At 46.8% G+C, this 21,791-nt stretch overlaps 1 protein-coding gene across 1 annotated transcript in view; it reads right to left on the minus strand.

The window, feature by feature from the left end:
- The window catches only part of LOC144159348 (uncharacterized), a 39,890-nt gene extending 22,547 nt beyond the window's left edge, over positions 1–17,343 (minus strand). Inside the window, exons 1-2 of the mRNA XM_077690769.1 lie at positions 17,338–17,343; positions 14,209–15,235 (exon numbers count right to left, since the gene is read on the minus strand). Of these exons, the coding sequence (XP_077546895.1) occupies positions 14,209–15,235; positions 17,338–17,343 (1,033 nt within the window). The remainder of the gene's footprint in view (positions 1–14,208; positions 15,236–17,337) is intronic.
- Positions 17,344–21,791: the final 4,448 nt, after the last annotated feature.

A 21,791-nucleotide genomic window follows, 5' to 3' on the forward strand; every position in this document is an offset into this window, starting at 1 on the left:
CATCCGATGACGATCACGGTGATTCAAGAGCCGGGGGCACGTTGGAATCTTCCGTGACGCTGGTCACCGATGACGATACACACCCGGGCAGAGGTCGTCGTTATATCACGACATTCCAACGCCACTCGACATTCCAACGCAACTGTTCGTCTCGGCACGAGTGCCCGCGCTAACGCGAAAAAAACAACACATAAAGTTGACGCCGCCGTCCGCGGGGATATTCCCCTTCTGGAAGGTTCGGCGCGGTTCGATGCTGGTAACACTACGCAGCTTCTCATGGTCACGAAGGTGTGGCTGTTTATATTTTTTATTGACTTTGCGCGCTGACGTACGTGAATTCACTGCGTCTCCGGTTCACGCCGGCGGCCGAGCGATGATCCATAGACGTTCTGTTCGAGAAACTTCTCGGAGGTTCTCGGGGGGAGTAGAACAGCAAAATGCCTCAAAAAGAGCGTCTGTATTATGCTATTCATAAAATATTAGATGCTGTATAATCATACCAAGAATTTCAACAATAATAGTAGATTCTGTACGCGATAATTTGTGACATGAATATGGTGACAAATTCGACAGGGGTGCGTCTTAGCCTCAATTTTATTTCTTTCGGCATATTACCCACCTTCAACTATTACAGCTAACATCTGGTTATTTGTCGACGATTGCGTAACTTACAGGGAAATTAACAACATAGAAGACCATATGATATTCAAATCTGCACTAAACTGTCTTTACTACAGGAGCAATATGACTGTCAAATGCCCCTAGATGGCGGAAAATGCGCTCTCTGACAACAAGGAACAAGAATTAGTATGAACACGTTTATGGTATGAATACCCGTCGTATAAACCGCATTCATTTGCACAGCTACCCTCGGGGGATCTACACGTAAGAATTCAGGTAAAATGGTGTCATTATGCCTATTGCATCGGCTACACTAGGAGGATGTTTTCCTCATAAGCCGCCTTAGATCAGGACATAAAGAAGCAAAATAATTACACTACAATGCTTTCGTGAGATCTTCACTTAAACACTCTGATATCATCTGGTTCCCATATACAACGTTATACCTAAATAAACTAGAGGGTTTACAAAGACATTAAGGTACAATCTTTGCCAAATTTTCTAGGCCAAGCCGAAAGTGCGCAGGCTGCAGGAAATTCTATGTATACCACTACGGCCCGAGCAAGGCCCAAACGTTTTACGCCAGAAAGCTAGATAAAACACCTTTCTTTCTTACTGTCATAAAATAGTTTTGCCACATTTAAAGGTCGAAGCTTATTCTTTGAATTCTTTGTGCTCTAGAAGGCTTAGGATTGGCCTTGAGAATTTTGACAAAGGCTGTAAATTTAAGTCGAGCCTGCTTATAACGGCCGCAGTTATAACGAACGCTCGGCTACAACTAAAGAACGCGCCATTGCCGTCACAACATGAATTGAAGCTAGGGGATTTTGTTTCACATATATTGGCGCAAAGGTCGAACTCTGGTACAGTAAACGATCGACCATCGCCCGACCGCACCTGGCGTTCGTAGTTCCCACTTGATTGGCTTTCCGCGATAGCGAAGCGTCAAATGAACTGTCTCTTTTAAGAGAACTGGTTTCAGCCAGGAAAAGAAAACCAGAAGGAAACAAAATTAAAAAAAAAATAATGCACCCCTCCGTCTAACGACGACGATGGTTGAAAGCGAAGCTTTCTCGTGATGGATTTTTTGGTTGGCCAAACCCACTCTGCGAGATATATCTGCTACTTGGGAGGTAAGCACCACTTTTCTAGAATACCCAACGCAACCCTTGGGGGTGCATTGCGTAGGCCTAACGTTTGGGTTTGGGGTGTACGGTCGGTACTTGCTGCTTGGAATTCAATGAGAAATTTTGTAGCGTAAGCTACACTGGCCGAGGTTGGGCAGTTTCGTGTGGACCTTGATGGGCAGTGCTGAGCAAGCGCGAGGAGCATTAGATTGGATTGGATTGGATTGGGATTGGGATTGCTATTGGGACTGGCCTCAATTGAATCTAATTGGATTGGATTAAATCCAATCCAATTGGAATACGGGTGTGAAGAGAATTGGGTCTGCACATTCGCCGGTCTGCACATTCGAGAGGAGTGACGTCATAGCCGCGTCACACGCACTGGCTCCGGCGCGTGCCCAGCTGTGCGCCTCCGTTGCGCAGTAGCCAAGTCTGACGTTGCGCCGGAGCCACTGGATAGCCGTTTCGCGTGGCTCCTGGAGAGCCGTGCTGCGCATGCGCGAGGAGCAGTGACTGGACTGGACTGGACTGGACTGGACTGGACTGGACTGGACTGGACTGGATTGGATTGGATTGGAAATCGTTTTAGCAGCAGTAAGCATGATAATTAGCTAATCCTAGACAACCAGGAAACCTAAGAATAACAAGCTGAACCCTAGCTCACGCTACGTATATCCTGGCATAGCCGATCTAAGCCACTGCTAATTTTTTCGAGTGGTAAACCCCAACCTCAAAATGCGAGGTTATGCGTAACGTCTTGTGGCTAGCAGTCTTACAGCAGCCTGAGCTTTCCAAACCACTTCGAACATGGCAAAATGGGGCAATCGGATTGACGACGACTTCATAACACGAGGGACCCAGGTACTACTCCGGCCACGGGAAGAGTTTATTCTTCCATTTGCCCCACGATCATTCATCATCATCGTAGGCGAAAGTTGGCTTTCCTGCAGGGCGAAGTGGCATAGAAGGGCATCAGTGAGGACACTAAAGCTTTGCTTTAAAAGGACAAGGTCGTCGTGGATTCCATGTTTGCCCCCCCCCTCTTCCCTGGTCTGCAGGCAGACGGAGGGAGCACAGGACGGAAACCGGGTGAAGAAAATACGGGAGACTAAGGTGAACTTGCAGAAAGTTGGCGTTGGCACTGTGCGAACACCTGTGAGGAACATGTTTTTCTCCCTTCCAGTCTGTCTGCGGGAGGACAAATCGGCGGAACGGAGGGCCACAAAAGTAGCTACGCATGAAAATGAATACCGTCGGTCCCCATTCATGCTCGCTCGCGCTTTCCCCTCCAGTGCGGCTGAGAAAAAAGTGGGAAATAAAAGCAACCTGAAACGCATGCCATTAAGCCGAAGCGAGTCGGGTGGCACTGAAGTGTCATCGGCTGTTCTCTTCGGACATTTGAATGATCTTATGCAGCGAGCAAAAACTGCAACCGGGTTAAGAAGTACGATTTGTCCAAAATCTCTGCAATTTTTTAAGACAGAGCGACGATCCTGAGCTCAAGATCAACGCTGACCCGTCAACCAGGAAGCGCAACGGCACCAATGACAATTCATAGGACATTTATGCACATGGTATGAGCTATTTCCCGCTTGTCTTAGTTCTGTTTGGGCCAGTAGCTCCATTCCAGCGGGCGAGCGGCAATCATAGCCAGCGCGCCTTTATCGCCGCGCCGGCCAGGCGATGTACGCGGCCGCGCCAGTGCGCCCGCCTTTTCCATGCCGCGTTTTCGGGCGCAGAAAACGCTCATTACACTTATAACGAACAAATGCAGCATTGTGATCGAGTTTGTTATAAGTGGGTTCGATAATCGGTGCAATATGACTACTTCACCTACGCAACTGCCGAGGAGCGCCTAGATCTCCACCCTACAGAATCGTACAAAACTAGCGCGCCTAAAGTTCATGCAGCAACTCCAAGAAAATCTAAATCCTCATGCTTGAAAGTAACTCACTACCATACAAACGAAACAAACTCGGAATAGTCATACTTTAACATATAAAGAGTATAATAATAGCGCTGACTGCCCTAATTAAGCATTTTTTTCTGTTAGCTACAAGAAAACAGAACAGTATGCATTCACCGATTACTAGCAGTGCATTCATAAAACAATTCCTGGCACGTGTTGAAAGTCGCGTACGGGACACAAGTTCACCAAAACCTAGGTTAAGCTGAACTAACAGCGCGAATCGAAATATCTGGTGAAGTGGAAACTTCAATGCCCATGTGCGATAGCGTTATTAGGCTAATTCTTCGATTCCCCCTGTGGCTTCTAGCCGTCCGCTATCAGCTGTGCTCATCAGGCGTCCACGGAAATACGTCACGGCTGCCAGCCGCAAGCTACTACACAGGGAGCCGAAGATTCGAGGGCTCCGCTTAATCTGTAATGTGGCGCTACGGCAACAGAAGGTTGGAAAGGAGGACGATGATACAACGTCCGATACGAAAGAAAAGGACGCGCGGTTTCACTTGGTGCCAGGCCTGCGTGGTGAAGGTTTTTCTATGCCCAGTCGGTGGTAGCATGCCCGGCATATTCGGTCTCCAGCCACTCCCGCAACTTACGTCATCACACCAAAGCGTGCTTCATCAGACGATGAAAAATATAAATTTCCAGTAGTTCAAGTCCCGAAGCTACACGTGGGCTACGAGGCGCGTCAACGTGGAAGTCTCCGGAAGAATTTAGACCACCTTGGGATCTTTATCATGCGCCGAGATCTCGAAACACAGGCGTTTTTGTTTTCTGCTTCCATCCGGAAAATGACCGCCACGGACGGGGATCTAACCGTCGCTCTTGGCCTCACCAGCGCAACGCCTTACCCACTGAGGCACCGCGGTGTTTTCTACACCAGCACTTAAGCCGCACCAATAGTGGGCGACTTAACTAAAACAGGGGACAAAGGATTAACGCCAGGCTCTCAGAAATCAATGAAGGCATAGGTTATAAGCCGAAAATAGCTAACGCAAAGCCAACTATATATCGTCTAATCACATAAGCTTTCAAAATACTCTTAAATATTCCCACGGTTGTGTCTCCGCTGCAAGCTCGGTTTGGTAACCGACAGATGGCGCCACGCGGCCAAGCTAGAAATCACCATAAAATAAGTACGAATATCCTCCCAGAGGACAGCCACTTAAGAATGCTCGGCGGGGCTCGAGAGACAAGCGGTAGTTCCAAACTCAGAATCACCAAAAACAGATAACCGTCAACCAATTGCCCTCAAACAAAACGTTCAACCTAAACAAGAGCAAGAAAAAGAGAAAAGAAACGATAAGATTAATGCAACCACTGATCATGACCAGGATATTGCACAGCCGTACCAAAAATTTGATTCATTGGGTGTAAAGCGCCGACGCAACGCCGGCTATGATGCGCGCCGTTGGAGGGCTCCGGATTAATTTTGACCACCTGGGGATCTTCAACGTGCGCCTAAATCTCGCACACACAGGCGTTTTTGCTTTTCGCCTATATCACAAAAGCGGCGCCGCGGCCGGGAATCGAACCCGCCACCTCGTGCTCAGCAGCACAACGCCTTAGACACTGAGCCATCGCGGCCCAAAGAAAGTGAAAGGAACACCATCATTAGCACCGCATATAAGGCAGTCCTGAATCTCGCAATTTTGACCGTGAGACGAATTAACAAAGGGCGCACCAACAGTGTAACAGACTGAACATGCATAGACGGGTGTAGATGGACGGCCATTTGGTGGTTGGAGGGATGAAATAATATTCGGAGCAAAGAATGGTCTCGGGAAGCGCAGGACAACAGCGAGCGACGGTCAATGAGAGAGGACTTTACGCTGCAGTCGTCCTAAATGGGAAGTTGGTGATAATGACGGTGAAGATGTCCCCCACTTGTGTTTTCCTAACACATTTCAAAAAATCGAAGAAACAGCTCTTTTATCAACAAGAAAGCGGATGAAAAACCAAAATCGCAGTGGGCCGTCACACGCCCTTTCAAAAGAAATAGGCACCCCAACACAGAAGAAAAGACAGCCTAGGCACCCCCGCCTCCCCCCCCCCCCTCCCCCTGGAAAAGACACTACTGCACTCCATGATAGACATGGCACCGATCCAGCGACCCCACATAAAACTCTTCTCTACCAAAAATTCGCATCCAATCTTACAAAGCAGACGCGATATGGCAGGATCAAGTTCATTCGGGGAAGTTCCAACATCATGATAGCACAGTATGCACCGACTCCGGGATGTACAAAAGCTCGAGGTCTGAATTGTCGTAGTTGACCACTGTGGCAACCTTTGTGACTCCATGACCCTCCAACATACAGGAACAAAGAAGTGGAAGTTGGAGACATCCTCTTGGCAATCCGAATAGCGGAAGTATCAAACAGGAGCGTAGCATCATTACAGACGCTAAAAGGACATTATACAGGTTACTGGAGGCAGAATACCTACGCGCTTCGGTAAGATGTTCCCATCCATAATCCGGAAAGTTAACAACGTAAGCCGGACACCCTGATCCAATGGTCTGGAAGAGAACGACAAACTATGCAAGAGGACACATGAACTCACATACCGTGTTCCTTGTGACTACGACTACCACACTGCCCTCCTCAAAAACGTTAGGAGCGAATCCTCATCACATGCCTAGGAACACAATTATTACCCTTGCTACAAAGGTCTTAATGCCGAACAATCACAAACCCTGTGGACGAAAACCAACACAAGTATCCTAAAATCCATGTGCGTAAGGTGTTTGGTGTGAACATTAGACATTAACATAAAACTCTGCTAAAATAGGGGAAACATCCACTCTCTTCCACGCAACCTAGCCACGTCGCAGAGCATGGCCAGGGCAGAACAACTCAAACATATTGTATTCCACTTCTTCGAGAGATGGGAAGCAGATTTGGCCAGCTCGTTACCCCGAGTTCAGCGCGAGCTGATTGAGAGGGCAAAGGTAGGAGATGCTGTATCTGGTTTCGTAGACTCAGGCGCCACCTTTGAGCTCCCTGCCGTCTCTTTACCCAATTTTTCTAATCCACTACTATTTCTGCCTGAACAAAGGCCTTCAATTCTCTCTCTCTCTCTCTCTCTCTCTCTCTCTCTCTCTCTCTCTCTCTCTCTCTCTCTCTCTCTCTCTCTCTCTCTCTCTCTCTCTCTCTCTCTGAAAAAAGCAAAACTGTTCAGCCCGCCCTACACATCACAGAATAACTATTTTGATAACCTGACACTGACTCCCCTTCGCTCAGACTGATCAACACTTCGCATCCGCAACCCTTCACGCTCACATTTTAAGCCACAGAGGCGCAGAAAGCTTTTGTCTCTCCTGGGACACGGCGATTAAAAACCCTTTTTGCTAGCCTTTTTGTTTCCAATGACCTTTCGTAATTGTGAAGATATATCGGCAATGCAGCAACTGCGTACGAACAGGCTACGTGGGTGTCAAAGTATCGCTATCGCGCATTACATCTTAGGCTACAAGCGTAGATGTCTCTGCAAGTTTTTCTGTCCAGCTTTTTGCATCATCAATAACTCACTCCTGTGCTTAGCACTCATTGCTAAAATTGTCTTCATTTCTTTTTATGTGAGCACTACTGTTCAGTATTACCGCAATTTTCTATTCCGGTGTTCTTTTTGGTCCACCGAATGTGCTTAGAGTTGTTCCTCTATTATGATTAAATTGCTGGGAATTAATTTGACACCTGTGATGTTTTATTTTTAATTTATGCTTTTTCTGTACAAAAAAGGATGTAACCTATTTAAATCCGCGTTTTCTAACTAGTATTTGACATGTCTGCCCCACCGAGTAGAATTGGTAAAATGTTGAAATTAATAAATACAATAAATAATTTACGTTCTAAATTTTTATATAGATTAGACCACATCTGGCTAAATTTCCGCCGACTTGCAATTTCTCACGAAGACGCTGGAAATCGGGGTTGGTAATTACAGAAAATGGCGCCGCAGTTACATTATCGATTACATGCCATTAGGCGAGCAGGGAGGCTCATCGAGACGGTAGCATGCCATGTATGCTGCGCCACATCAGTGCAGGTTCAGGCGAGGCCAAGTTTCAAAATCCAGCCTATAGTAAAGGTAGCAATAACACTATCCATCGTCAGCTTTACCAAAAGCCTCGACGTAATCCACACAGCTATCTATGCTGAACATCCAATAACACTATCTATAAGCACTAATTAGGACTCTATAATTGCAGCAAAATTTTGAGCTATCTTCATACTCTCTTTATTGATAGCTTTGCCTCACAACAGTGCAGGCTCGAGTACTTCCTTTTTTTGTGCTATTGAGCTAAATTATTCCGCAATTTGAGTTGCCCTTTTAATGGAGCCCTTTGGAATACCGAAGGTCAATGTCACATTCTTAGTTAATTTACAGCGCTGCCTGGTCCGGTAGAAAACAACATTCCGTAATACTAGCGGCGCTACGCTAAACTGGCTAACAATAGTAGGAAGTTCCCGTACAACAAAAACTGCGCTTCCTCATTAGCGCAGGATCTGTTCACCCCGCGTGATATTCGCCCCGGACGCTCCTATAAACAAGAGACTGAGTTCACGGCCCTCAGTCCCCACGAACTCCGGAGCACTTGATCAAGACACCGCTATTTTGCTCGGGTCAGTCATAAAACGTAGGGTGCCAAGAATACCTTTACCCGGACAGGCCCACACAGGATATTAAACCATTCAGTGTTTGACACGGCAACTCTCAGTAGAGCGAGGGCAACTTAGCGGTGCTTTTAGAGAAGCCTTCATTGTATGAAAAATTGAAGGATTACAGAAGTTACAAAACTGGAAAAACATTACTTGCGCATTACATTCCTTATTTGGCAAAATACTCGCTGTCGCTAGGTGCGTGTAACCCGCAAGTGAGGCCACGAACCTTTCATACCCATTCCCCTTGCGTAAGAAAACGGGTACGCGCAAGCTGAACGTCCCAATAGGCTGCTACGCGTCGTGTTGGTTGCACACAAAGGTCTCAGCCTGACCTTCCCACTAATTGGACGCATCATGCGTTTGAAGTAAAAGGGGTTATGGTGAAATAGTCGAGATATAACAAAATTACTGTAAGCGCAGCAGGGGGACGAGAGAACGCTGGTATGCGACGGCACGTTGTTAACCCTAACGTCACGGTTTGATGTCTAATGTCGTTAACCGTTGACCACAGCTTGACGTACACTAAGTTTGCCGTTACTTGGCTCATCGTCAGGATCCACGTTAAGGTCACCTCAAGTTAAGGCGAAATAAAAGCCTCATTGGCACACATAGCTTGATGTAATAATAGCTCGACGTTGCTTCGCATATACGTGATATTTACCGAAAGTCAAGCCTAAAGAAAGACCTACAAGAATGATTGGTCAAGGTTCTTAGTCAAAGTAACAGAAACAATTCGCAAAATACGTCAAGTAAAAAGGATTAAGGGATAAGGATGATCATGAAGAGGTATAAATATGGCCTCCTTGTCGTCGTGAGTGTTCCCGGTATCCTGCAGCTTTCAACAACACTTTAGTCAGAAGCACAAAGCTCAGTGACACTAAACTCATCAATATAGCACGTAATTTAGATGACGTAACTTACGTCGTCGACGATGACGAAACTTATGAAGAATTTATGTTCAGGCATTCTCACATAATAAGGGAAATCTTTAGTGCTCTCCGTACTTTTTTTAAGGCGTTAATAACGGCTCCTACTCTGTACTAACGAGGGAACCGAGAAAAGAAGCCCTGCTTGGTTATGGTTCCCAGGCCACGTAGAGTCCGTGATAAAGAGATGGTGATGAATACGATCAGGCGAGATTTCATGATAGAAAGGACGAAAGCGTTTGAAGAAAGAAACGTAATGCGCATTCAGTGAGGCGCAGAGCGCGGAAGTTTAATATAACACCTCAGGACCGATTCGGAGTCTCCGCTGGGGAGGACGAAGAGAGCACAGACCTACTTAGTGACAACGTAAGTACTCACATGAACATCAGTAGTAGGAGGACCGGAATCAAGAAGAAAAGCGGGTAAATTATCTCAGAAAACAATGCAACATATTGCGACAGGTAAGATTCTCAAGGGCTCAAGAGTAAAGAGCATGCCGAAATGGCGGAGATGTGAAAGTAGATTAGCAAAACCAAAAGCGGTGACATCCGTTAAAACCTCGCAAATGTTAAAATCAAAATATGTCTTGTACGCTTATGCCTGCTTACGTGCTTTGAAAGCGAAAGTCTAGCGATTATCCGCCTTCTTTCCCGCTATACTTTGTTCGCGTCTCTTTCATCGCTTTTTGTTCTTCGTCTTTTGGCGCGAATTACATTGACAGGCCAACTGGCCTCACCTCACGGGACAGCCTTTTCACAATTCGAGCGGCCCGTGGCTGGCGTGCACCTGTTACACTCACGAGGCCTCACGAGGTCGACATCGTGTTTTCAACTGCGTGCGACGTTGGTGGTGACGGCGTGTTAATAATCCATACGTCGGGACGTTTGTTTTCCAATGCCTTGCGCTATGGAACGCTTCGCGCCAGCGGCGGCCATTTCTGGTACGATTCCTGTTGACGACGACGGTCACTTGTCTCGTTCGATCAAACATATTCAACCTTCGCATTTATAAACAGCCCTGCGGCTTAATGACCACGAAGAAGGGTGATATTCCCTGAGGTAGAATGTATGTATTCAGAGATAGAAATTGTAACAGAACGAACACAAAGGATGTTATTATGAACGTAGAAAAAAGCTTGTATACAGATTTGTACGCTAGCCAATATCGGTCTACTTCTTTCTGTATCGAAGCGAGCTTTGTTTGCGAGGCTCTACAGTAACCAAATACGAGTTTGAAAATCAACCCTAAGAAATGAAGAGAGGGAAAGCAGGTGGAGACGACTGAAAAACCCCGCATGTACTAAAGGTGAATGTGTTATGGTACTAGGAATGCTAGCAATTGTTTATCTCAGAAGCCTCAGGACAAAGGTAGCACTCACCGAGAAAAAATGCCTACCAAATTTTAATGCACCCCACCGGGGATCTATCTCAGGTGCGTAAGAGGTACAGACCAGTTACCCCACTCTTTGTTGTATACACGTTGTTTACGAAGGTAGGAGTTAACCGAATAAGTAAAACACTTTGGTTTCGAACAACCGATCGAAGGAAGCGGTTGCATTGAGGAAACGATATTGAACAGCGCATCACATCCACGGCATCAAGCAAGTAATAAAAAATTCGGGGAGTATATAAAAGCATTTTATTCTGCATTTAAAGACAACATAAAAGCGTTTTACTTATTAGGCATCGCCGCACTAACGGAAGCATTCATAGACCAATCAGTACAGGAGACATAGTATATAGCAGTCTTGAAGAAAGATAGGAAGACTAGCGGTAGTACCCGGCGACGCCTGGGGGGCCCCTATAGTAATTACACCAATGGATACATACTCATCAGTCACAGTTTTTTAATAAATAACGTGGGTTCCTACGAGAGGCGTGGGGTTGCAGAAATTCCCAACAGATGGGAACTGCTATGCTACACAGGAAAATTTAACTGAATTCCACTTGAAGCGGAGTGTAACTTAAAGGGGCACTGAAAGAGCTTTTGCCGATACATGGGTGTTCACATTTTCAGCTAAACCTATTCCCAAGTAATCACCTCCTTGAAGCATTTCGTTAAAGCGTTGACTATTAGTCGAATTATTGCAAATCAAAACATCGCATTTTCGCCCACACCGCGATTCTCCTTCGTTTCGTCCACGTCCTCGCACCGCGCGAGCGTGACTGTCCATGGTGCTTTGCTTCTCGGTGACGTATGAAGAACATCCGGTTCCAGCGTCGTCTGCTACTGCCATATTCTGCGCCGCAGCTATGCTAGCCTATGAGGTTTTTGGGAAGGGGTAGGTGGAGGAAAGGGGCCCAAAACTGTCTGACAGGAGGTGTCGACACCTCATCAGGCCCCCTGCGCCGCAGCGTCGCTCTGGACGGGGCCGCCTCGCGTTCTGCGTTCCGTTTGGGCCATTTTTTTATCAATTTGATTCTGAATCCTGCACTCCGGTCACGGCTGGAAAAGCTGATGGAAGGAATGGGGCGGGCCATACGGCAGTATAAAATACCGATTGCAGTATCTCATTCCGTTGTTCCGACCGGTTCTAAACATTTATAACCGTAACAAAAAGTACCGGGAGCGTTGCGCGGTACGGTACAGGTGCTTTGTCTGGAGTATGTCGTGAATTCCATTTTCCCCTCCCTCCCCCCTTCCTTTCCGGGAAACTCCTACGCGACTCTGTGTTTATCAACTTCTAGGCAATTACACCGTAACAGATATTACGAGCGGTCTCGGAAGAGAAGTCTCAGTTGAGGTGCCGTGAGCTCCTGCCTCTTTGTTTGACGGCGTATATAATTGCACAAAACAATTATTCCACTCTCGCTTTTACTCCTGATGGCCAGCAGCCCATTCTATCTCTATAAAGGCTATTCGTTCATTTTTTTACGTGCTCAGGGCGGCCAGTTTCGATACGTGCAGGGTTTGGTTGCCGGCCGCGGCCATATATTCCCCCTGCCACCTCCCCCCCACCCCCAAAAGCCTACCTTGTGTCTTGTTTAAAGGGGACAAGCAGACAAAACAAAAGTGTGTTTTATTCGAAAGATTTTTTTTGTTTTAAAGTGCCCCAGCGCTTCTCCGGCAGCAAGCGATGCCGTATTTACATAGAAATTAATCAATTTAGGTTTACATTTTTATTCTCCCGCCAAATCGGGCGTTTTCGTGACGTCTGCCATGAAGTCATGAGGGCGGGTATTCAAAAGAACTTCCAGTGGTGGTGGTGGTAACACGCATTTATTTTATGTAAAAGGGATACAAAGTCGCCATGTTACGCTTTGGCGAATTTTGGTGTCTAGGGGAGAGGGATTAGGTAATGGTAGTTGGGGAAAAAGTAGGATACATCCAATGGTACATCCAATTGGGCCTGGAATTAAAGGAAAAGGTGAAGACCAGAGTCCTCGACGAAATTTCGTAGAGCGACGAGCAGGCGCCGTTCTTCGCTCTGATTGGAACTGCCTGGATAAAGCCATTCATTAAGGCGCGGTGGGATTGCCAATCCTACGGTTTTGAAGGCTTGTTCGCGACAGTCGGCAAAACGAAGACAGTCATTATTGGCTGAGCACCGCGAACAGTCGGGGTCATCTAGGCTGACGAATCTTGTGGCGCGAAAGTGTGGGGTTCTTGCCGATCCAGTTCTAATCCTGTGAACGATCGTGTGCCATTTCGGGGCCAATGCTGAGGTATGACGCTTCACTGTGTCTTTAGGCTATGCAGACTTGCTTACCGTCAGTCCTCCCAGATGGCGCCACTATAGTTAGGCGCGTGGACCGTTGCCCGCCGTTGCTTCGCTTTTTACCGTAGTTGCTACTGGCTTGTTTTTCTTACGGTAGAAAGTAACCAGTTCGTGAAACCTGGGGTATGCTCGACAAACAGGGTCACGTAAGACTACGTCGCTCGCGCCAATTGGCCAGTGTCGTGTAAGATAACTCCAAAGGGGCGGGCTGCTGTGCAGCTCAAAAAACAATAGTGCGCCCAGTACCAGCAGCAGTGCGCATTTGTATTTGAATGTTTACGTGTATTTTCTTAACTTCCATTGTTGACTCCACCATTCTTACTGCTGTAAGATTAATATGCATTACATTTAAACGCAAAAAGCTCCTTCAGTAAGTTTATAAGCCCTGCCTAATTTTCGCGTGCTTTTGCGGCCCCAGCCAAACGCAGAGCTGGCACATATGACATCATAGGTTCTGTTGCGAGAAATGAGCTAGTGGGTCGCATGACCATTCTCTTTTTTTTCCAAATTAGATTGCTTTTTTGAGCGAAGGTTATGTTAATGTGGTGTCTGATTCTAACCAGGCAAAATTTCGAATGAGTCAAGCTTGTGCGTTGTCTACATGGCTTCTTTAAGTGGATGAGAGGAAATTATCTAGACGCTATATTAACACATAGCAATTTTTACAAAATACACACATTAGTATTTCGTCCTCTGAAAGTACAATTGCCTTTTTTACGTACGAAGTAAAAGTTCAAAGATCAACGAATCGTACCTATGACTTGAACCATGCATTGACGTTTGATATGGCAGTCCCACAGTTCCACCAAAAACGTTTGTTTTGAATTCGCGAATACGACTCCCAAACCATGCCACTCAAAAGGCAAAAAAAGAAAAAGCAACACCCTGCGGGATTTGAACCAGCGGCTTTGATTGAGCGGGCTCGAGGCATTAGTCAACTGCGCTACAGTTTTTTTTTCTTTAATGCATGAAAATTTTAGAAAAAACTCAGACAAGATAATTAACACACAATATAAACACTAACAGACAGCAAAGGGCAAGCACGTCAGTCTAATAAAGGTCGGCACCATTTCAAAACTCAGGCAAGCAAACGCACGCATCAAAAAGATGCAGGCACTCCGGTGGATCACTCTGCGCTGCATAAACGCTCCGTACCAACGCCGCCTGTTCCCGAAAAATGCACTTGGTCGGCGTAGGGGGTTCCACAAGCTAAATAATCCTAGGAGAACAAAAACGTCGTATGGCACCCGATTAGCGTCCTCAAATGGCAAGAAGCGAATGGTGTAGGGGGTGAGGTCAATGTCCTTTTTTAGTGTCCGTTGCAAAACGTCCCAGAAAAACACCGTGTCCCGGCACAGCACAAAACAATGGTCAATAGTCTCTGGTTGGTTGCACAAGCGGCAATTGTCTGACCAAGGGATCAACATTCCTTTTTCGCGCAGCCATGTTTTAACTGGAAGCGTTTGCGAATGAAGCTTAAAGAAAAACGTTTTGGCATTTGGCGGCACGCACATACGTTTGACACGGTCTAAAACATTATTCTTATGGTACCGTAAGTATGGCTGGCGATAAAGAGGCACGGGGGATAGATTATGAATTAAAGTTTTCGTCATAACCTTCCTTGAAAGACTAAACAGGTACTCCAGAGAAAACCGCGCAGTAAGGAAATGAAAAGTATCCTCTACTTCCTTTAGAAAACCCCATGGCGGCTTCTTGTTCACCTTACCCGTAGAAAAAAGGAGAAAAGGTAAATGGTATCTTATGCGCTCTTGAAGTATAGTACGTAAAAGTGGATGCTCCGCCAACTGGTAGAAGAAAAACCCAGACACAAGTTGGTGAACAAACAAATGCACTAACCCAACACCACCAGACCCTAAAGGAAGAAACAAATTATCCTTGCGCCTTGGCTCCCATTCAGATCCCCACACGAAGATAGCAAATGCTCTGTGTAGAGCCTGGACTTTCGCTCGCGCACAGTGCAGTACCTGAAGCACATAAACAAGGTTTGCTACCAAGAACACATTGAAGACTTGCGCACGGGCAAATACAGAAAGTTCTCGCCCCATCCATGCCTGCGAGGTGCGCTTGACATGCGTGAGTGCTGAAGACCAGTGTTGCCCTGAGTTACTAATTTGGTGCAAGGGCACGCCAAGGTACTCAAGCGGCGTGTTGTCCCAATTAATACCCGCAAATTTGGAAGGTTTGGTTCCCTACTGGACAAACAAAAACCCCTTACTTTTCTCGATGTTCATGGCAGCTCCAGAAACGTCACAAAACTCCTTAGTCAATATAAAGGCTTCGTGAACACTACGCTTGTCAGCACAAAAAAAGTCGATGTCATCAGCATACGTAAGAACTTTACATGACGCTAATGAAAAACCACGTACCCTTGATCTGTTGTATGCTAAAGCAAAGAGGCTCTATGTACACTGCAAACAATAGAGGCGATAGAGGACAGCCCTGTCTAACAGACGACCTCACCTGAACTAGCTTCGAGAGAACGCGATTGACGACAAGTTGTGTAGTACAATTCTTGTAGCAAAGCTCAATGCCTCGATACAGCACATCCCCCCCCATTAGCCGCTTCCATAAGTGCGAATAAAAATCGTGAGACACCCGATCAAATGCTTTTGCAAGGTCAATTTGGATAAGGCCCACCTGTGCAACCGAATCAGACACGCATTCCAATATAGAACGAGCAATATGTATATTCGTTTGAATACTTCTGTTCCGAATGCCACACGTTTGGTGAGACCCAACCAAACTAGAAATTACCCGTTTAAGACGGTTAGATAAAACTTTTGCAAATATTTTATAGTCAACATTGCAGAGGGAGATTGGCTGAGAGCCCTCTACAGATCTCAGCTTGTGCTTATCCGCAGTTTTGAGTATTAACACTGTGTGCCCTAAGTAAAAGCAAAACACCTTGATGGTATGCGGCTATGAATATGTCCAAGAAGACTGGAGCAAGGATATAAGAAAACTTCTGATAAAATTCCCCGCTCAGTCCATCCGCTGCAGGGGTCTTGCTTGTCTTAAGCGAAGAAATGGCAATCTTAACCTCTTCCAGTGTAATAGGGCCGGAAACACCAGCACACTCATCATCCGCAAGCCTTGGAAGTGCACCAATGAGAAAATGAAAGCCAAGCTCTTGACCCACGACATTGGACCCACCGAATAACCTGTTGTAATTAGCATGTAATGCACTGGAAATGTCAGCTGATTCGGTATGGCTAGTACGATTATATTTAATCTCAATCATCTGCTTTGCAAAAGCTCATTGGCGCTCATCACACAGCGAACGGCGATTGGGATAACTGTCAAAAAACCGTCGTGTTCTGGGCCGAATGAAAGCACCGTGGTATTTTTCTGTAACATATTGCTGCAATTGTCCTTTACGCCAATTTTATCTATACTTGATCCAGGCATTACTGCCTCCAGTTCATGAAGGTCCCCCAATGTACGGGAAAGTTCACGAACATAAAAGCGTTTTAGAAACGCAAGACGAGCTGACTCTTCTATAGCCGAGTTTCTCATTTCTTGATTAAAGAGATGTCATTGTTGATATAATGAAAGGTCAGCTATTGAAAACGTGCTGTGCAAACTCTCCAAAATACTTCTGCAAAAGATTTCATCGGCAGCAAAAAGGCATTGGGCTTTCATAGATCACACTGAGGCAGCACACCACGCGGCTTGGAGCTACCGAAGTAAACAGATACCATACTGTGGTTTGTGAAAAAAATAGGGCGCATATTATAGTCGGAATTCCCAGAAACTTCTGCAGAAATGTAAATTCGATCCAGGCGTGCATTCAAGGTACACTGAAAGTGAGTGAAGTGCACATAACTCTCTTTCCTTTCTCCAACATCAATAAGACCATGCTCGTGCACCAGATCAGCCAGGGTGGCTGCGCTGCGGTCATATTGCACGCTAGGCCTAGAACGATCCTAGGCCTAGCACACTACATGCAGACTTGAAGTACCCCATGAGGAGGACTTTTCTTTGCGTGCATAGAAAATCCCTAAGTGACAGAAAAAACGATGTACGCTCACGACAGTTCACGGGTGCGAAGAGGCAAATGACACGCCACTCGACACCCGCAATGACAAGGTCACAACAAATAAAACGCCCTGAAGTATCGGTGCTACATGAGAAACAGGAAGACCCTATTCTCTTGCTAATGAAGACGAAGGATCCCCCAGACTGGGGAGTGGCTAATACAAACATTATACTGCTCTAAAAAAGGCTCTAATGCAGCCGATATGCCCTCATCTCCGCAGAGTTTTGTCTCCTGAATGGCCGCAATGCTCACGTCCATCCGTTTAAGTAGGCGCAAAAGCTAGTACTGTCGTCTTCTGTTTTTCAGACCTCTCACATTAAGTGTGGCAGCGTGCAGTGTTGTGACACTTGCCATTCTGAGGGAGCATCTTACGTGTCCTTTTCACCTCCAGATAAACCACCCTTGCGGATGGCCTTGGATGACAGTATCTTTCCTGGCTTCTTGAAACCAGCCAGCGGCACAAGACCACTAGCCAGAACACCAGCGTCGGAGGAGTCCAGTACGGTGGACCCCTGCTTTTTGCCAGCGATGGATGACTTCTCACCATCCACAGGAGCAGGCCTTTTCATCGGTCCGCTGCTACCACCAGGAACGTCATCAGGCAGAGCCACAGCATCCGCCCAAGATGATGAAGCAACCTCCATGGGGCAAGTAACGGAAGCATCGCCCCCAACATCACCGGGAGACAAGTCGCTCCTCTCATCATCGCTGACAGGCAGTGGTACTGAAGCATGGTCTTCCTCCAAGGCTTCAATGGGAGTCGTGGAATTCATGCCAATCGGCTCCCCCGGCTTATCACTTGATGATCCACTTATCACTTGACCAGGTGGCACCGTATGGGACTCCACTTGCTCACTCTTCCCCGCTGCAGGATTTGTTGACACAGCCTCGGGAGGTCCCACCAACACTGGCTGGCTACCTTCCCCAGATGCGTCCAATACCTCCGTGACATCCATGACATGAGCGGATACATCTTCATCAGGTGGTAATTCCTGAGCTTGTCGGAGCTTGTCCGCATATGTCATGACGCACCTTTCTGCGGTGTGGCCATACCGACGACACTTGCTGCACCGCGGTGTTTGGCCCTATCGCCGCACGTGCCCAATCCTGCTGGAACGCCGACAAAGAGGTGGTCTGCCAGCGACCAGTACAAGCCACTGGCTCCCATAAATGTCCATCGTGTGTGGTTTGTCAGCGAACGAGACGCCATCCTTTAATATGAGGGACACCTCCCGGGCTCCGGTCTCCATGTGGACCATTCTTGGACACCTCCGTACCGCTCTAGCAACAGACTGGGTAGTGTCGAATGGTTCCAGTGCTTCGGTAATCCTCCGGTTGTCCATATGGCGTGGCACCCAAAGTAGGGTCATTTTGATGTTTCTCGTTTCCGGGTCAAACACCATACACTTTAGTCCCTTGACGGTGATGTGCTCGAGCTGAACTAGCTTTTGCTTGACACAAAGTAACCGGAGATTGCGCTGAAATAACCTGTATACTACATTGAGACCCACCCTCTGTATCAACATTTTGTACTCGATTGCAAGGATTCCTGCCTGGTAAACTGAACATTTCTTGAATGACAGTTGTGCAGTAAGGTTTCATACAGCCCCCACCATTGCTAACCTCTGGCAACAGCACTGTTCCGGCTGCGACTGCGATTACGCCCAGCGGGAACAGTGCTAGCCATGCTTTTGTTTTACACTGATTCCATATTGCCTAATAAGCCTTCTGTAACTCCTCTTCTGCTATTAACTGAGCTTATATTTTCTACAACCGTTGCTGGTCGCACACGAATATGCGGTTGGCAACTCCGGGAAGCCAATTGACGTCAAAGTGGACAGACGGAATGTCGTAAGCCAAACACGGATCACATGTGTTGAGCTGTATGAACTTCATGGACCTTACAATGTTTATTACACTCTGGGAACTAACAGAACAGAGCCGCATCGATTACGGCACTTTATCGGACTGTTGTTGTCGGGGTGCAGTTTTCGCTTCTCGATCGATTTCTGACGACCCTTCGGCCGATCGGTCGTCGTCGGCGTCTTCGGTCAGTGAGCCAGTCACACAACGCGGACTTTCGATCGGCCGATGTGTTCGGGTCGACGTCGCGTCGTGTGACAAGGCGGTTGCAAACTCGGAAGTCGCCGTCGTCGTGTCATCATGTCGGCCCAGCGAACGCGCCTTAGCGAGAAGCGTGATAATAGACTAAAAACAGATGAATTCGGACGAATACGTCAGCGTTAAGCGTGCTGCAGGAAGCGTTAGTTAATCAAAGGCGCCGCCGCGAACCGTCGACGCTGAGCAGAGACCGCTTCTCTTCGTCGGAAGTCAGAGAAAAAGCCTTCCAATTGCAAGATTTCTGGTGGGTGACGTGCATGGGAGAATCGATGACGTACACGCGGGGAGATGGCGGAGCCCAAAAACATGCAGGAAACGTTGGGAACACGACAACAAACTTGGCAACGAAAGTATGAGCTTTCCGCTGCACGCAAATATGTTACCCGCCGCGGTGGCTCAGCGGCTAACGCGTTGTGCTGGTGAGCACGAGGACGCGGGTTGGATTCCCGGCCGCTGCGGCCGCTTTTCTGATAGAGCCGAAAAGCAAAAACACCCGTGTGTACGACATTTCGGTGCACGTTAAATATCCCCAGGTGGTCAAAATTGTCCGATGACCTCCCCTACGGCGCGCTTCATCGCCTGCGTTGTGTCGGCGCAGTAAACCCTACAATCAATCAATGAACGTAAAGATGTCATACTTGGCACAGACGACATCTACTAACCAACCTAACGATTGCGCTAGTTCATTTAGTGTGCACAAAACGCCTTTCAGTGCCCCTTCAAAAAATCCAGCGTGCCTGCTTATATGCTTCATGGGACGAAATCCTCAAATTGGTTTTTGAAAAAGTTTATGGGCAGGAAGTATTTGCAAAAACGAATTGGATATATCAAGGGGTTGAATAGTGAGAAATCCGTAAAAGAGGCAATTTACCAAAAATCCTGATTCTCCCTATTACATGGTCATGACTGAAAAATGTCGTAAAACACATTCTACACATTTGTATTCGTTCTCTATATCAACAAAAGTTGTTTGATATCTCGGCCGGCCTGCGATAAAAGCAAAAATTTGTGCAACAATGTTTCAGCTCTTCGCACTCTCTCAGGGGTGTAATTTAAAAAAAAAAACAAATCAGCAATATTCAGTTGCGACACCATAATAGGAATGTGCTTCTCTTGCTTGATTACGCGGATTAACGCGTCGGCGCTACACAGACGATGAGACGCGCCGTAGTGGAGAGCTCCGGATTAATTTTGACCACCTAGGGACCTTTAACGTGCGCCGAAATCTGCAGCACATGGGCGTTTTCGCTTTTTGCCTCCATCATAAAAGCGGCCGCGGCGGCCAAGAATCGAACCCGCGTCCTTGGGCACAGCAACACAATGCTTTAGCCACTGAACAACCACGGCGGATAGGAATGTGCTTCTAAAACTTGAAGTTTCTCCAACCAGTGCATTGACTTGGCCTTAACAATGTTACACCTTTTCGCCCATCGTAGGTGCAAACTTTAAATATCCTTTTCGCCCTTTTAGCGGCGTCGCAGGGCGAAATCCTTAAAATTGGTTTTGTGCATTTGTATGAGTAACATTTATTAGCAAAAACCTATTAGATAAATCAATCAGTGTAACATCTATTGAGCACGAGGTCGCGGGTTTCATTCCCGGCCGCGGCGGCCGCTTTTCTGATGGAGGCGAAAAGCAAAAACGCCCGTGTGTACGAGATTTAGGCGCACGATAAAGATCCCCAGGTGGTCAAAATTAATCCGGAGCCCTCCACTACGGCGCGCCTCATCGCCTGCGTTGCGTCGGCGCGTTAAACCCTACAATCAATCAATCAAGTAACATCTATTGTAGAATATTTAGGAACACCAATTTTCTTCCGAGAGCCTGATCGCCTAAATAGTGTTGGTTAGGGCTAAATCCTAAGATTACTTTTTAGATATTCCTAAACGATACATATATCAGCAAAAAGCAGTTCAATATGTGTACGGATGAGGATGAGCGAGATAATCACGAATGCACGAAAACAGAGTTGCCATGTTTTCCTCGGTAAGGTGAACGGTTAGGCGAACAATGGACAAAATAAACAGTGATGATTATCATGTATTGTTGGTTACTTTCATATTTATAACACTTTTATGTTTATTTTGAGGGACGCTAGTGTTGGGAAGATGTGAATACGCACTGTCACTTGGCTTAACTACAAAAGAATGTTTAACAAGCCTATACATCGCACAACCAATTTATTATAGTTTATAGCGCCGCGAGAAAGGCACGACCACAGAGGCACGACGTTTTGAGTTCGTGACCGCTTTTGGAAACCAAAGGGCCTCTAAATAACCCAGTCCCTATAGGAAGCCCCAGTCATTCGACGAGAAATATATTGCACTTTCTTATGTTTTGGGCCGTTTATTGAGTGCGCTAATGATACCCCGCCACGCGCCAATGCGGTTCAGGGTTGCCTCAACTGGACTGGGTGAACAACTCCTCGAGCGCTTGGTCATAACCATAGCTCTCAGTTCCCCATAATCATTTCTTTTTGATTCCCTATATTCGGGGCACTATGCAATGTTAGATTGTCGATCTATCAAGCAGGCCGATCTATCAAGCGCGCCGATCTTCGTTACGCCGATCTATCAAGCAGGCCT

This window comes from Haemaphysalis longicornis, unplaced genomic scaffold (assembly GCF_048455015.1).
Source record: "Haemaphysalis longicornis isolate Haplotype H1 unplaced genomic scaffold, Haemaphysalis longicornis Haplotype H1 scaffold_1, whole genome shotgun sequence".
NCBI classification, from domain to species: Eukaryota; Metazoa; Arthropoda; class Arachnida; order Ixodida; family Ixodidae; genus Haemaphysalis; species Haemaphysalis longicornis.